The sequence below is a fragment of the Nomascus leucogenys genome, chromosome 3 (genome assembly GCF_006542625.1).
Source record: "Nomascus leucogenys isolate Asia chromosome 3, Asia_NLE_v1, whole genome shotgun sequence".
Lineage (NCBI taxonomy): Eukaryota > Metazoa > Chordata > Mammalia > Primates > Hylobatidae > Nomascus > Nomascus leucogenys.
In genome coordinates this window covers 2,270,573-2,286,466 of record NC_044383.1, presented here as the reverse complement: position 1 = coordinate 2,286,466, position 15,894 = coordinate 2,270,573, and the positions used below count along the sequence as shown (strand labels likewise).

Sequence of the window (15,894 nt, the reverse complement as noted above, 5' to 3'; positions counted from 1 at the left end):
AAATCAATTGGCCATACGTGCATGTGTCTACTTTTGGATGGTCTACTACGATGTTCTATTGGTCTTTATTCTTAGGCTTTTGCCAATTGCACAAAGCCTTAGTTCCTGGTGATTTGTCATCAGTGTTTGGATCAGCTATGCCTGTGTCCTCCACAGTCGTTTTCTTCATCAGAACTATTGTGATTGCACTTCCTTTGCCTGTCCATATTAATTATTGCATGGGCTTGTCAATTTCCATGAAACTGGGATTTTGTTTCGGGTTGCATTAAACATGTAGATCAATCTGGGCAGAAGTGAGATCTTAACATTATTGAGGCTTCCACTCTATGAATACAGAGTATCCCTCCATTTATTAATGTCTTACCTGATTTCTTTCATTAATGTTTCATGACTTTCACATATTTTGTTAGGTTAATCCCTAAATACTTCATGATTTTGGTTCAATTTTAAAGGTACTTGTATTTTATTTTAACTTCCAATTGTTTATTACCAGTAATTCAGGGGTACAATTGAATTTTGTACATTGACCTTGCATCCTGCAACCTTGCTAAACTTCCTTATTCGTATTAGTAGCTTTTGGTAGACTCTTTGAGATAGTCTATCTCTTCGTTTGTCTGCACATAGAGACAGTTTTGTGTCTTCCTTCCCCGTTTGTACGTCTTTCTTTTCTTTTTACTTTTTGCCTTGTTGCACAACTAGGGCTCCTGGCACAAATCCTTGCCTTGCTTTTCATTGTAGAGGGAAAACATTATCCTTCCACTATTCAGTTTGATGTTAGCGGTAGATCTTCCTTAGATGTCCTCTGTCAGTTTCAGGAAGTCTCCTTTAATTCTTAGTTGACTTACACGTGGTTTTTTGTATTGTTTTGTTTTTAATCTGAATGGATGGTGAATTTGACAAATGCATTTTCTGAATCTATTGAAATAAACCTATTACTTTTCTTCTTTGTCTTTTGATAAATAGCATTGATGTATTTTCTAATGTTGAACAAGCATTGGATTCCAAAAAAATAAAAAATAAAAAACTCTCTTGGTCATAATATATTATCAACTTTAAATACGGCTGGATTTGATTTGTTAATGTTATCTTGAGCCTTCTTGCACATATGTTCAAAAAGTGTATTGGTCCGCTATTTTCTCTCTGTAATAACCATTCGGTTTTTGTGTAAGGGTAATGGCTACCTTAGAAAAAATTACTTAGGGAATATTATTTCATTTTATTTTCTGAACAAGTTTATTTTAATTTGTGTATAATTTCTTCCTTAAATATTTGGTAGACCTCACCAGTGAAGCTGTCAGGGACTGAATGTTTTCTTCTTGGAAGAGTTAAATCATAAACTTAATGTTTTTATCAGATACAGAGTTATTCATGTTTTCTATTTCTATTTCTATTCATGTTTTCTATTTCTATTTCAAATAACTCATTTCATCTAAGCTGTTGCATTTATGATTATAGTTTATATTTTCCTATTGCACGGTTAGTGTTAAGATCCATAATAATGTCTTTTTTTTCATTCCTGACATCAGTGATCTGTGTCGTCTTTCCTCTAATTCTTTATAGCCAGGGGTTTATAAATTCTATTGATCTTCCCAAAAAATGAAGTTTTGTTTTCATTGATTTTCCTTATATTCTTCTGTTTTTTAACTTTTTAATTTCTGCTGTTATCTTTACTATATCCTTAGATTTAATTACTTCTCCATTTTCTAGTTTCTTAAGGTTAAGCTTAGATCATTAATTTGAGGTATTTGTTTTTTTAATATAGGCGTTTTAATGCTATAAATGTCCATCTAAGCTATGTCCCACAAGACTTTTTTTGTGATATTGATTTTGATTTTCTTTTATTTTCATTTTCATTCTATTCAAAATATTTTCTTATTTCCTCTGTCACTTTTTCTTTGACCTATGCATTACTTAGGAGCATTCTGTTCTATTTTCAAACATTTGGAGGTTTTCCGGATATCTTTGTTACTGATTTCTAACTGAATTTTGTTGCGGTCAGAAAATAAATTGTGTATACTTTTTTTTTTTTTTGAGACAGAGTCTCACTCTGTTGCCCAGGCTGGAGTACAGTGGCACAATATTGGCTGAGTGCAACCTCCACCTCCTGGGTTCCAGTGATTCTCTTACCTCAGCACATGCCACCATGCCCAGCTAATTTTTGTCTTTTTAGTAGAGACGGGGTTTTGCCATGTTGGCCAGGCTGGTCTCAAACTCCTGACCTCAGGTATCTGCCCATCTCGGCCTCCCAAAGTGCTGGGATTAGAAGCATGAGCCACGGCGCCCGGCCCTACTTTTAATTATTTAAAATTTTTTACTTGTTTTATAGCCTATAATATGGTATGGATGAATGTTTCATGTGCAGATAAAAATATATACCCTGTTACTGTAAATTAGAATGTTCTATACATGTCAATCATGTCAAGTTGTTGGACAGTATTACGTAAGTTTTCTAAATTCTCACTGATATTCACTGATGAGCTTTCATGCTGCATCAATTACTGAGAGATGTTGAAATCTCCAATTGTAAACACAATTGTCTATTTTTTTGTTCTGTTCTATCAGTTTCTGTGTTTTGAATTGTGAATCTTTTATTAGATTAAATTATTAGATTTTATTATATTAAATTTATTTGATTAGATTTTAGTAATACTTTTTGTTCTGAAATCTAATTTGTCAAATATTAATACAGTCATTTCAGCTTTCTTTTGATTTGTATTTACATCTTATATCTTTTCCAGACTTTTGCTTTTATGCTCACTCTGTCTTCTTATAAAAAGTGAGTTTTTTATAGATGTTGTATATTTGGAACTGAAAACCTGAAAACTTCTGTCTATTCATTAGGGAGGTTAGATCTTTATATTTAAATCTACCATTTTACAGTTTTTAAAATATTTGTTCCAACTTTACTTTGATCCTTTGCTTTCTTGTTTTGTCTGCTTTTGGGTTGTTTATTATCATATCATTTTTATCTCCGTAATTATTTTACTAGTTATAACTCTTTTTACAGTTTTAAGTGTCTACTGCTCTACTGCTTTATATCTTTTGAAGATATCTTATATCTTTCACAGATAAAGTATATCTTCATCTTAGAGGGAAAACATTATCCTTCCACTATTAAGTACAATGTCAGCTGTAGATCTTCCTTAGATGTCCTCTGTCAATTTGAGGAAGTCCCCTTTAATTCCTAGTTCATCTATAGGTAGCTTTTTGTATAGTTTTGTTTTTAATCTGAATGGATAGTGAATTTAAAGACATACTTATATCTTATATTTCAAAAGGTATAAAGTATGTCTTTAACTTGTCACCTTCAAATAATACTATAGCACATAATGTATAGTACAATAGCCTTACAATTCCACACTTCCAATTCCTTCCTTACATTCTTTGTGAAATTTTTGACACACATTTTTATTTTGTGTATAATTTTACGCATTATATAACTATCTTTTGCTCTTTATACTGTCAGTTATCTTTTAAAACAATTAAAAACAGAAAAATATATATTTTACCTTAACGTATTCCATCTCTAGCACTCTTCTTTTGTGTAGAGGTAACTTTCTCTATGCTAGTATATTATTCCTGACTGATAAGCTTCTTTGTAATTTCATGAACTGCAAATCTACAGAGAACGAATTCTTTTCAGCTTTTGTTTGCTTGTTAAAAATCTTTATTCCACTTAGCTTTCAATAATTGTTTCTGTTTCGTATAAAGTTCTTTGAATCAGAAGTTTAAATATGATTCATCCAGTTTTCAATTTCAGCTTTTTCTTGTTTTTACTATTTATTAGTCTTATGGTTTGCTGAACTTCTTGGATTTATAGTTTCATAATGTCCATTTTTATCTCCTTTGTTCATTATGTCTTCAAATATTCTGTCTTCTATGTATTCTCTCCTTGCCCTTTTCAGACTTCAATTATACTTAAGTTAAACCATTTGATATTCTCTCCTGGCTCTGGAAAAGGGCGTTCCATGTTTTCAGTTGCTTTCTCTTTTTGTTACAGGTCTGTCGATCTATCATTAATTTCACTAATTCTCGGCTGTATCACATCTACACAGGAGTTCATCAAAGTTCATTATGCCATGTTTCATTTTTTCTGATATTTTAATTTGACTTTCTTATATTTTTATGTCACTGATGAAATTCTCCTTCTGTTCATTCATGTTGCTCTCCTTTCCATGAGTTAATTTAACATGCTAATCATGGTAAATCATAGAACTATCTGATAATTCTAACATCTGATTCTGTTGATTATTTTGTATCTTGTCAATAGTTTATCACTTCTTGCTTGGTTTGTGTGTCTTGTAACTTTATTTATTAAGTGCTAGGCATCATAAATAGAACAATAATGAATGAGATAAATATGGTTTACTCCTGGGAATGGGCACACCCCTTCTTATGTCAAGCTGTTAGTTAATGCAATTTTGTCAGTGTATTCAGGGGATGGACCTGGATTTGGATTTTGTTGTCATGGTTGCCTTCAATGCACCACAAGCTTCAAATCCTTTAAAAACGTATTTTGATTAAGACAAATTCTGGCATGTATGAAAATCTTTTTCAGTATTTGTACCCTTACCCCAGCTTTCAGCCAGCCTTACATCCCTGCACCACAGAAAAGGATTCCTATATGTCCCTCTCCTTCTACCAGTGATAGGGTGTTATTGCTTTTTACTCAGCACTTGCAACTGGTTAGTGGGAAGAAATCCTTGTCAATTTCAGTCCTGGGTAACTTTGTTCATTTAGTCTTCAAGACTGGTGGTTTCTTACTCCTTCTGCTTTTAACAAAAAGGAAGGATTTTTAAAGGCTTTATACTCTCATGATCCTTCTTTCTCATCTCCTCAATTTTACTAACAAAATTTATGTATCCAGATTATAATTATCATAAAAAACTCTTGCAAATAAAAATATTGCTTTAAATTTTTCACTCATTCCTGCAACCAAATTAACAAATTTTCACATATATCCCAAAGGATTAACAGAAATTGTTGATAATTGCACATATTTTGAAAACTGACATCTCCATTGTTAGTTCTTGTTTTAGCTGTATTTATCACTTACCTGAGAAAATTAAAAGAAAAAATGAAATTTGATAAAATAAACTTTTTCCAAATGTCTCATATTTCATAGAAGAATTCTAAAGTAATTGTGTTTCAGTGATTTGAAAACTGAGAAAATGTAACCTCAAGTCTGCTTTTTAAAAAAAATCATACTGATAAGTGCTTGAGAAAATAGGATCAGTGTGAACACATTCAAAATAACCACATAAAACAAAAGTAAACAAAGTGAAATAAAATGTAAATGTCACCCACAAAAATAAAAACAGAATAAATCAAAAGAATAGCAAAAGAAAATAAAAATCAGAATGTAATAATTACAGATAAATATACATATAGTAAATTAAATATAAATATGCCAAACTTCATTTTCAAAAAGCAAAGGGAGACATTGTACATTTAAATAATTGACCTGAGCTTAAAAAAAATAAGGCAAAAGTTGATAAGAAGAATAAAATACAAGATGTAGACAGAGCAGCAGCAACATTAATTTTAGACAAAGAATTTGAGGTGAAAACATTAGGTGTGGTAAAGTCAACTGACTGCTTTTCTAAGAACATCTTTTCCATACTAATGCATTTGTATGACTTTCTTATGAGGCATAAATTGCTTCAACCACAAGATGCTTTCCTCATAACCCTCTAAACTTTTCCCCATGAACCAAGCTTGTCTAGTACTGCAGAATGGCCTGAAGCTGTGTCAGCTTCTGTGTTCTTTTAAGTAGTGCCTCCAACATTCATAAAATGCCTCCAGGATACAGTGAGCAGGATATATGGCTTGCTTTGCCCCATTTACTACTTCTGCTGAAATTTGTTTTTGTTTTTTTTTTTTTTTGGAAAGGGGAGATATATATTTTTTCTTTTTTTCATCAGATGGGTTTTATTTAACCTTATGTATATTGACTTATTTTCCAACCTGACTCTGGTATAACCTTATGAGACAAGGAAGAAAAACCAAAATCTTTTCCCCAAAACATCTTTGCGGTATCTTGAAACAGCCCTGCAAGCCATCTTTGGCGGGGGAAAATTTGCATCTGTAAAGAATCTCTATTAACATAGCTAGATCTTTTACTTCCAGGCCCTCCCAATTTTTTTTTTTTTTTTATACTTTAAGTTCTGGGATACATGTGCAGAACGTGCAGGTTTGTTATATAGGTATACATGTGCCACGGTGGTTTGCTGCACCCATCAACCCATCGTCTACATTAGGTATTTCTCCTAATGCTATCCCTCTCCTAGCCCCCCACCCCTCCACAGGCCCTGGTGTGTGATGTTCCCCTCCCTGTGTCCATGTGCTCTCATTGTTCAATGACCACTTATGAGTGAGAACATGTGGTGTTTGGTTTTCTATTCTTGGGTTAGTTTGCTGAGAATAATGGTTTCCAGCTTCATCCATGTCCCTGCAAAGGACATGAACTCATCCTTTTTTATGGCTGCATAGTATTCCATGGTGTATATGTGCCACATTTTCTTTAACCAGTCCACCATTGATGGGCATTTGGGTTGGTTCCAAGTCTTTGCTATCATGAACAGTGCTGCAGTAAACATACGTGTGCATGTGTCTTTATAATAGAATGATTTATAATCCTCTGGGTATATACCCAGTAATGGGATTGCTGGTTCAAATGGTATTTCTGGTTCTAGATCCTTGAGGAATCACCATACTGTCTTCCACAATGGTTGAACTAATTTACACTCCCACTAACAGTGTAAAAGCGTTCCTATTTCTCCACATCCTTTCCAGCATCTGTTATTTCCTGACTTTTTAATGATCGCCATTCTAACCGGCATGAGATGGTATCTCAGTGTGGTTTTGATTTGCATTTCTCTAATGACCAGTGATGATGAGTTTTTTTTATATGTTTGTTGGCTGCATAAATGTCTTCTTTTGAGAAGTGTCTGTTCATATCCTTCACCCACTTTGTAATGGGGTTGTTTATTTCTTGCAAATTTGTTTAAGTTCTTTGTAGATTCCGGATATTAGCCCTTTGTCAGATGGATAGATTGCAAAAATTTTCTTCCGTTCATGAAATCTGTGTTTTTAAGGAGGTCAAAGCAATATACGTTTGTTGTTTGCTTTCTATTTTACACAGATATCACCTTCTCCCACTGTTATGATCTGATTTTCACAGTCACATCTATTTATGCTTAAGAATCTTTCTATGTTGTCTTCTATCATCAGATGCATAATTAGTTCTTCTCTTCAATGATTTTAGTTGCTAGTTTTCAAAAGTTTCCTTGCATTCTTTTCTCATTTCCTCAAACTGTCTTTTCACATTGGCCAACTCTCTTTTGAGTTTATCTTTTACTGCTTTTCTATGTTCTATTTTCTTTAACCTATTAAGATAGGCAAAAGTTGTTTTGCCTAAAATGGTTACTAATTCCTGTGCAAAATCCATTTCTCAGATATGTTTCTCTTCTGGAGCTTTTGAGCATATGAATCTTTTATGAAGCAGAATACTTCAGATGCCCTCATCTTCCACTTTCTCTCCCTGTCTCTCTCTTAGTCATCTTTGAATGAAGAGAGGTACAGCCAGTGGTTTGTTTTGGTTTGGTTTGGTTTGCCCATCATGGTGTTTGTTGGTAGAATCAGGCTCTTTGATCTTAAGCTGGCAGGCAACGGGACATGGACAACTTTTACATAAATCTCTAGTTTCCAGCAAGATCCTTCTATTTCATTTGCCTTTGCTGGACAGAAGCTGAATTAACTACTTTCTCCTCTCACTGCTTGATATTCTTGATATAAGTTCTTTAATTCCTGAATGGCTTGAAGGATTCCAAAGCTCTTATTTTCAGAAGTAGAAAACAGAGACTCTTTGGAGGGTACTCTTACCACCCAGACCCTTCTCCATGTCTGCCTGTGATGAACCACATGTCCTAAGATATAAGGTGAGCCCCTTCTTCCTGAGAAGAAGAGGGACTGGCAGGACTGCAGGGAGTAAGGAGGTGTTGACAGAGATGCGGCAGCTGATGCAAAGGCACTGCTGAGGAAGAGGTGGCAACTGTGGGGCAGGTGGCCTCTCCCTGCCTGTCCAGCCCTGAATCAGCTTCTGAGGTCTGGGAATCAATGGGTCCTAGATAATTTCTCCATTCAACCCATTCACAATGATCAGGAAGAATTTCTTTGAAAGCTGCAAAATTATTAATTGGAGACCTTAGTTTCTAGTGCAGGTGTAATTATTTGCATGCTTGGATGTATTTGTCTGTGAGAAGGCTCTGCCTCTTCTGTGGCTCCTCTGCTTCCTGAGAACAAGTTCACACTTTCCTGGAGGAGCCAAGAATCCTGAGTGGAAGAATGATGTAAAGTCCCCCAACAGTCCGTGAGGATCCAGGGGACTGACTCACGCCACAGGTCTCATGTGATGGGTGTTGTTTGAAGAGGCCCCAGAGCCCATCACTGCCACATCTCCTCCAGCAGCCCAACCACACTTGGCTACTTGGAATTGCCTGATCACAAAATGCTCCCCTTGATTTTGTGTCTTTGGACATTCTATGTCCTTCATTTGGAATTCCTTTGACTCTTCCTGCCCCAAGGTGGCATCAGCCTCAGAGGCCTTCCCTGAGGATCCCCTGCTAAGGTTCTCCTCAAACACCTGCAGAGAGCACACGCCACTTGCATTTCTCCTTCAGGTCATATGTTGATGGGCTAGCCCCCGAGGTGATGGCATGAAGAGGTTGGCCCTTTGGGAGGCTCAAAAATGGCCAACAGGCTTATTTACAATGGAGCGTGATAACAGGCGAGCATCATCCTCGTGGTCACGAATGAGTGCAGTGTATATAAAAATGGGGTCCTTTCTAATGATTATTAAAGCTTAGATAGCTTTTCCAAATTCATCCAAATTGTGCTTATATTATCTGAGACTCTGTGCCATGCAGTTAATTCTTAATCAACAGTAAGTGAGGGGTGGTCCGATATTAGTCTCACTCCCATCTCTACCAGACAGATTCCAACTTAGTTCAACAAACGATTCAGTTCATTCAATCAAACCTGCCTTCTGGGTTACATCATTTGAGTTCATAGTATAAATTGCTATTATCCCTAAAACAGCAGTGCAAATTTTAAAAGTACTTAAAGAATGATCATTACAGAAAAATTACTACCTCTCCAAGAAAGGAAAATAAGCTTAGCTCACTAGACCTGTTTAAAATGAGTGAGTTTGATTCACTCTTCCAGCTCTTTGGGGGCTCTAGTTCTGTTTCACTGATTAACTTGAAGGGGATCGATAAAATATATTTGATTCTAAGGCCACTTATTTCTGAATATAAAACTTTATAACAAGATTGAGCGATATAACTATTATATAATAGATTTATACATTATATATTTTATATGTAGTACATGCGTATATTTGTAAATGCATACTTTTATATATTTGTGATACATATTAACTATAATATATAAATTTATCAATTCATAATAGGATATGAAAACTTAATAGCAATTTTTAGCAATTACAGCATATATGAACATTTACGTGAGTGTCTTTAATAAAGTTGTATTTTCTCATTAACTGCAGTAAAATTAAAATGATTTACCCGAATTCTTAACTTACTCGGAGCTTACCCTACCTACCACCTTTACTTGTCCCAGTTCTTATCCCAGTTCTCTGTTAAGCAGTTAGTAACACATAAATAACCCCTTAGATGCTTTCTTTGGCCTAAGAGACATTCAATATGTGCATTCCAAAGTTGGGTAAATTCTAAGAATTCTGAAATTTATCAAAAAAGTAAAGTTTTCATGAAGCAACTCAGAAATTACCATCTCAAAACAAATACATTTGATTATTATTAAATAACCTTTGGTGTCAGGTACATTTCTCCCCAAAACATAATTAAAATTGTAGGTGTTATATTCATATATGATCCATAAATTTAAAAAAAGGGCAGAGAAGAGAAAAATCTAAGCTTTGTTGAACAGTAGACTAGGTTAGAATGAAAGGTTATTCTGCTATTTTTCATGTTTATAAGAAATACTATTTTATTTTGTTCTTAAAAATAGATCCATTAATGGATACCCCATTCTCCATGATGTGCTTATTTCACAGTGCACGCCTGTGTCAAAACATCTCACGTACCCCACAAATATATACACCTACTATGTACCCACAAAAAAATTGTAAAAATAATTTGTAAAAATTTAAAAAATAGATTCATCCAAAAATCAAAGAAGGTAAAATCAATACAAATATGTTTCTAATGAAGAATTGCATATTTGCCACACAATAGTAAGTAAACGATGTCCATAAGATGGAAAATCTATGAGAGGTGGCCATAAGCTTCTCCAACTAAACAGATACTTAGCACATTTATATATGAATTTCGTAAGAAGAAGGTGAAGGCATGGTGGAAAATGTCTATATTATACTCAGGGGTGAACTGAGAGAAGGAAAGTTCACATAAAGACTTTGTAGGAACGGGTGAGCTGATTTCACCATTTTTTAAACTACATTTGCTGGTTATTTTCATGACCGTTACTGCCAATGCATTAGGAAATTAAAATATTACCTTTTCATATACCAAAAGAACCCTCCAAAGTCATGTCATCCTCATATAACACATGCCACTGAATCACCTTTTATCATCATTAAATTAAATAGGAAACATGATCATCTTAGTGTAAAATGTTTATAAATGTGTGCATGTACCATGCTCACTCAGATTTCAATTAATCCCTAATGCATAATTACAAGGACAAGTTGCAGTCAGAAATCATTTAGGCCTATGCGAAACACAAATAGTTTAGTTGTTCTTCCTGACTTATTACTAAACAAGATTCATAGCAAATTGGAATAAATGTGTAGGCAAACAGAGGACAAAATAAATATATCTCCTAAACCAGCACTGCATCATCCACAAGAACATCTTATTACTAAATTTTAGAGACACATATTGAGACAAGCTTGGTAGGTAGGAAATTACAAGAAGGTAATGTAATTCTGAAGCCATAAAATATTCCATAATGGAAGGTGTTGCATGACAATTTTGGCACAGGCAGCATTTGCTTTTATAAAATGATCCACATGTTAAGGTGATTTTAAAAATCAATTTAAAAATTCATAAGATGATTATATTCCCCTGTTACTATATAGGTTTATTATACAATCTTTCATCCAGGCATTGTTTCATGGGAGCCTGTTCCAGCACAAGCGTTCTTTCAGGTCACTAGACTCCAAAGATAGAACAAAATCCATCTTTCAAAGAGGGCATTTTATAGTCCATCTCACTATCACCCGCAATGTGAAGGCAAAATTCAGAGACCACACATGTTCCTGTGTCCTGCAGACCAGCAAACATTATTCCTTGCACCTCGCCAAAGACAGGCAACATTTTTTAAAGAGTAGACTGATCAATTAGTGCCCCTATTAAGAGCTATCAGCAGGAAACCTGGTCCAATCCTAAAAACAGAGCACTGCAAATACAATTCTGTGAAAACCCCTTTAGCCATCTCTTCATTTTAACATCAGCTCTCATACCCACCCACCCCAGAAAAAAATAGTGGATAAGCTATCCAAGACTAGTTTTATTAAAAAAGCTTCATGCTTGTCAAAAGAAATTATATTTTACCAAGATAATTGTTTCATTAAAATGATGAGTATGGTTTTCATATCTAAAACTAATTTATGATTGAAGCAAAAATGAAACACACATTGTCAATGTTATTTGGGCACCAACCTGGGATGGGCTGAGGTGCTAACACCACCGTGGGGAGCGGCCTGGAGGCAGGAGCCGGCCTGGACAGAGACACAGCTACTTGATTTGCCAGCAAACGAGGCTTTTCATGTCCAAGGAAAAATCTTGACTCCTCAGGATGTATCCACGTTGAGTCCAGAGCAAAGGAATTATTAAAAAAGATCTGTCCAAAAATAATGCAAGCATAACATTTAAGGCAAGATGCATGATAAAAGCTGAACATGACTACGAAAATATTTATGTTGCCTTACGTTGATCCAACATTGAACATTCTATTATTGGGGACTCTATAAAAACATCATTCTAAAACTTAAAGAAAGTTCCACAGGGCTTTGATACCAATCACCATCTAGTTCGTGTCTTCTGGGCTGGCCTTCAGCTATTGACTTGGTCACTTCAGCCCAGCAGTTCAGTTCACTGATTGAAGAATCACCCCAATGAGATAATTACTGAGCTGTACAACAGTCACTAATTTACTTAAGTTTCCTTGTGAACAAAATGTAGTCAGTAAATTTGAACCCGAAAGCCAAAACAAACCATCAGAAAGATGAAAACTTAAAAGCATCATATGAAGAAAAACTGACTTTTAAAACTTAAACTGGTATTGTGTAATGTTTAAGTCTAGATTTTTGATCAATGGTTACAAATTTAAAAACAAAAAATTTTTTAAAAAGACTCTGATTCAAAAATTGGAAATTTTACATTGCCCTGTGGAATCCAAATATCCTAAACTAAAACAAAATGCCCCCCACCTGCTGATATTTCTGAACAGATCAATCTAAAACTGAAATGATTTCTTTCTATACCTAGATGGCCAATTTATTGCAACGAGAAAATACATGGGTATTTTTGTTGTTATGGCGATGTTCAACAACCTAATCATTAAAAGCCCCTTATCCAATTAAATCACTTGCGTTTTTACCTTACAGTTAGGAATCCTTTTATCTATCCAACTTTTCCCAATAGGGGCTGCAAGAGCAGAAGGGCAGAGATGTGGGAAGATGGGCACCAGCTCCACTGTGGAAGAGGGGGGCAGTCCTAGGGATGGAGAATGGCCACCAAACAGCCACTGCAAGCCAAGCAAGAAAAGACAGCTGCATTAGCCTGAATCCATCCACTCGACTTCATGCCAAAATATGCTGGAATAACTGCTTTGAAAAGGGAATTTCAAAATGCACGTATTTGATTATCAGATAAATTTCCTCGAGAAAAACTATAAATATTTACCAAAGAAAAAATTACAGAAGTTTTCATAACTGAATCATCACAAAGCATTACCAACATTGCATTCTTCAATACTGAAAAAGAACTTCTAAGCACAAAACCACAAGCACGCAGTAAGAAATGGGTTTCTGCTCCGAGATAATGAGAAACCACCATGAAAAAGAGAAATGCTGGGTATTCCTTTTCTATTCTTAAATTATTTTTATAAGCAGGCTTAGGGCTGTATTTTATGATATTCCTTTCAGTATTGTATTTTGTATTAACTACTTCTGTCATTTTACAAACAACTAATACTTTCAAAATGAAAATATCTACGAAGTTAAGATTCCAAGTTTCACCAATACAAGGTTCACCAATACAAACAGATTCTATGGCAAAAAAAAAAAATCTAAGCATCTCATAAGTTGAAGATCTCAATGCACAGAATAAAACATCAGTCATGGAAAGGGGCTGGTAATTCAGGACACCGTCCCTCTAATTAAAATAACTGAGACCTCATAAAGCACTAATAAAATGCATTGCTCAATGACATGGAACATTTCAGTACCTATTGTTTTAAAATCATAAAAGCATTTGTGATGTTCCTGTTATGTGAAAATTTCTTCTGGTTCTACATACGCTTACTTTACAGAAGATGGGTAGCACAAAAATATTTAAAAGATTAATGCTAAGGTTTTTTAAATTTTCTTTTAAATTTATACAAGTGGAAAAAATGCAGTTTTTTTAAACAGAATTTTAAAAATGTAGTTCCTTGACATTATATACCTCTAGTGGCAGCACTCTGATATAACACCCCTCCAAAATATGGCAAAAACTACCAACGTTTACTGAATAAAATCCAAAATAAACTGCATCACACATAAAAATACAATATCCAGCGCTGCATATGTGATGTATCATTAAGTCTAAAGACCAATTTAGCAGGAGTTTAACAACATCTTTTAGAAAAGCTCACAAGATAATATTGGAATTAAATTAATCAAATTGTGTATTCTAACATAACACCATTTGAATATGCTAATGAGGTCAATCCTTGGAATAAAAGGCACGCTATTCCCTGATTTAAATGCATCTGCATAGTTAGCTGACAATGAATCTTGCCCAAACCAGCCCGCCTAGCTCCGCTGCACCATTTATCAAAGGTTCAGTCACTTTTTCTTTTTAATTCCATGTCTTAAAAGCTAAACTCTTCTAAAAGTGTGGCATTAGCAAATGTGGTGGACGCCGGCAGGCCTGGGGCGGGGGAATCTCCCGCAGCATCTCTCAGTACCGAAGGCAGGATTTCCCGGCCACTTCCATCGGTTGGAATTCTCTTAAGCATTGCCCTGAGTCTATTTTCCAATGAAAGGGGGGAAAATCCAAACCAGATTAGAATCTGAAACAGCTATCGATTTCCAGCTTGCTTTCAAGTCTGGCAGAGACTGTGAAAGTCCTAACTTCTCCGCGATGTCAGCCACGGCCCGCGGCGGCCACGGAGCCACTTCAGCACCTCGCGGTTGACGGTGACCCCCGGCCTGGCGCGAGTTCCCTGCGGTCCCCACGCGGGCCCGGGCGGCGGGTCCCTCCACGGCTCCGTCCAGACACCCGGAGGCACCTGCCAAAGCTGCGGAGGTGGACAGCCCGGCGTCCAAGCATGAACTTTGTCGCCGAGGCACGGCTGCCGGGCTGCGTCCTGAGGGTTTGGGGCGGCGAGGACCGCCGGGGAGGAGGGCGCGCGAGCCGGAGGCCAGAGCCGGGCCGGGCAGGGCGCGCCCAGGAGCGGGGGAGCCGGCGACCCGGGCCGAGGCGGGACGGGGACACGTTACCTGCCCGTGGAGCGCTGGGAAGGGGTGCGCGGCGGCGGCGGCGGAGTCTGGCGCAGAGGGCAGCGGCAGCAGCGGGAGCACCGGCTCGCTCGGGGCCGGCCAGCCGGGGAGACCGGGGAGCAGCGGGGCCGCGGGCGGCGGGGCCGAGGCGAGCAGCACCGGGGGAACCGCGACCCCCGCGCTGAGCCGGAGCAGCCCGGCCGAGCCCGGCACCATCCAGACCCAGGGCAGCGGCGGCGGCGGTTCGGCGTCCATCGGCCAGAGGAGAGGCTGCCCCCGCCGGGGCTGCTGCTGCTGCTGCAGCTGCCGCCGCCGCCGCTGGAACCTGGCGCCCGCCTGCATCCTACATCCCCGCGCTGGCGGCGGCGGCGGGGACCGGGGCGGGCGCCCGAGAGGCTGGGCCGGCGGCGGCGCGGGCTCCGGAGCGAACTCACTTGGTTCCGCGGCGCGGCCGCTCGCTCCGCCCCTGCCCCGCGCGGGGAGCTCCTCCTCCTCCCGCCCGCGCCGCCGCCGCCGCCACCGCCCCCGGACCTGGCCCCCGCCCCGGTCCCCGCCCGCCCGCCCGCCCGTGCCCCTCCCCGCTGGACCCCGCCCCGCCCTCGCGCTCCCTGGCCCTGGCCCTGGCCCGGGTCTCCTCCCCACTGCGCCCCTGGACCCGGGCGGCCGCGGAGGACGTGGGTGGGCGAGGGCCGAGGGCGCGCCCGGCTGGGCTCCCGCCGATGCCGCCCCCGTGGTGGCCTCTGGCTCTCGAGGACCCAGCGCACCGCGAGGGAGGCTCCGGGCTCCGCACTCCAGGGCAAGCGGAAGCCGAGGTGGCGGCGCCGGAGCCAGGCATGTGCCGCTGCCCAGCGCGGGGCTGAGGGCGCAGACGGGGACCGCGCGGGCCGCTCTCTACCTGGCCTCCTCGGAGTCCAGGGCGCGGGGCCGGGAGGGTACTGGGCTGCGGATCCCGGCGCAGGCGGTCCCGGACGCTGCCAGGCGCGGGCGGATTTCTGCTGCACAAATGGGCCAAACACGTTCGTAAGGACCCGCGGGTCCCCTGGCCCGGAGGTTGAGCCGCGGGTGCCTGGTCTAAAGTTCCGCGCCCCACAGTGGCCCGCGGGCCTCGGCGGCTCCTGCCCTAC

The 15,894-nt window shown here is 39.0% G+C and overlaps 1 protein-coding gene across 1 annotated transcript in view; it reads right to left on the bottom strand.

Annotated features, from left to right (window-relative positions):
• Positions 1 to 15,215, bottom strand: part of TCERG1L (transcription elongation regulator 1 like) — a 211,501-nt gene extending 196,286 nt beyond the window's left edge. Inside the window, exons 1-3 of the mRNA XM_030805273.1 lie at positions 14,771 to 15,215; positions 12,664 to 12,810; positions 11,724 to 11,904 (exon numbers count right to left, since the gene is read on the bottom strand). Coding sequence (XP_030661133.1) covers positions 11,724 to 11,904; positions 12,664 to 12,810; positions 14,771 to 15,112 — 670 coding nt within the window. The 5' untranslated portion in view covers positions 15,113 to 15,215. The remainder of the gene's footprint in view (positions 1 to 11,723; positions 11,905 to 12,663; positions 12,811 to 14,770) is intronic.
• Between the last annotated feature and the right edge of the window lie 679 nt (positions 15,216 to 15,894).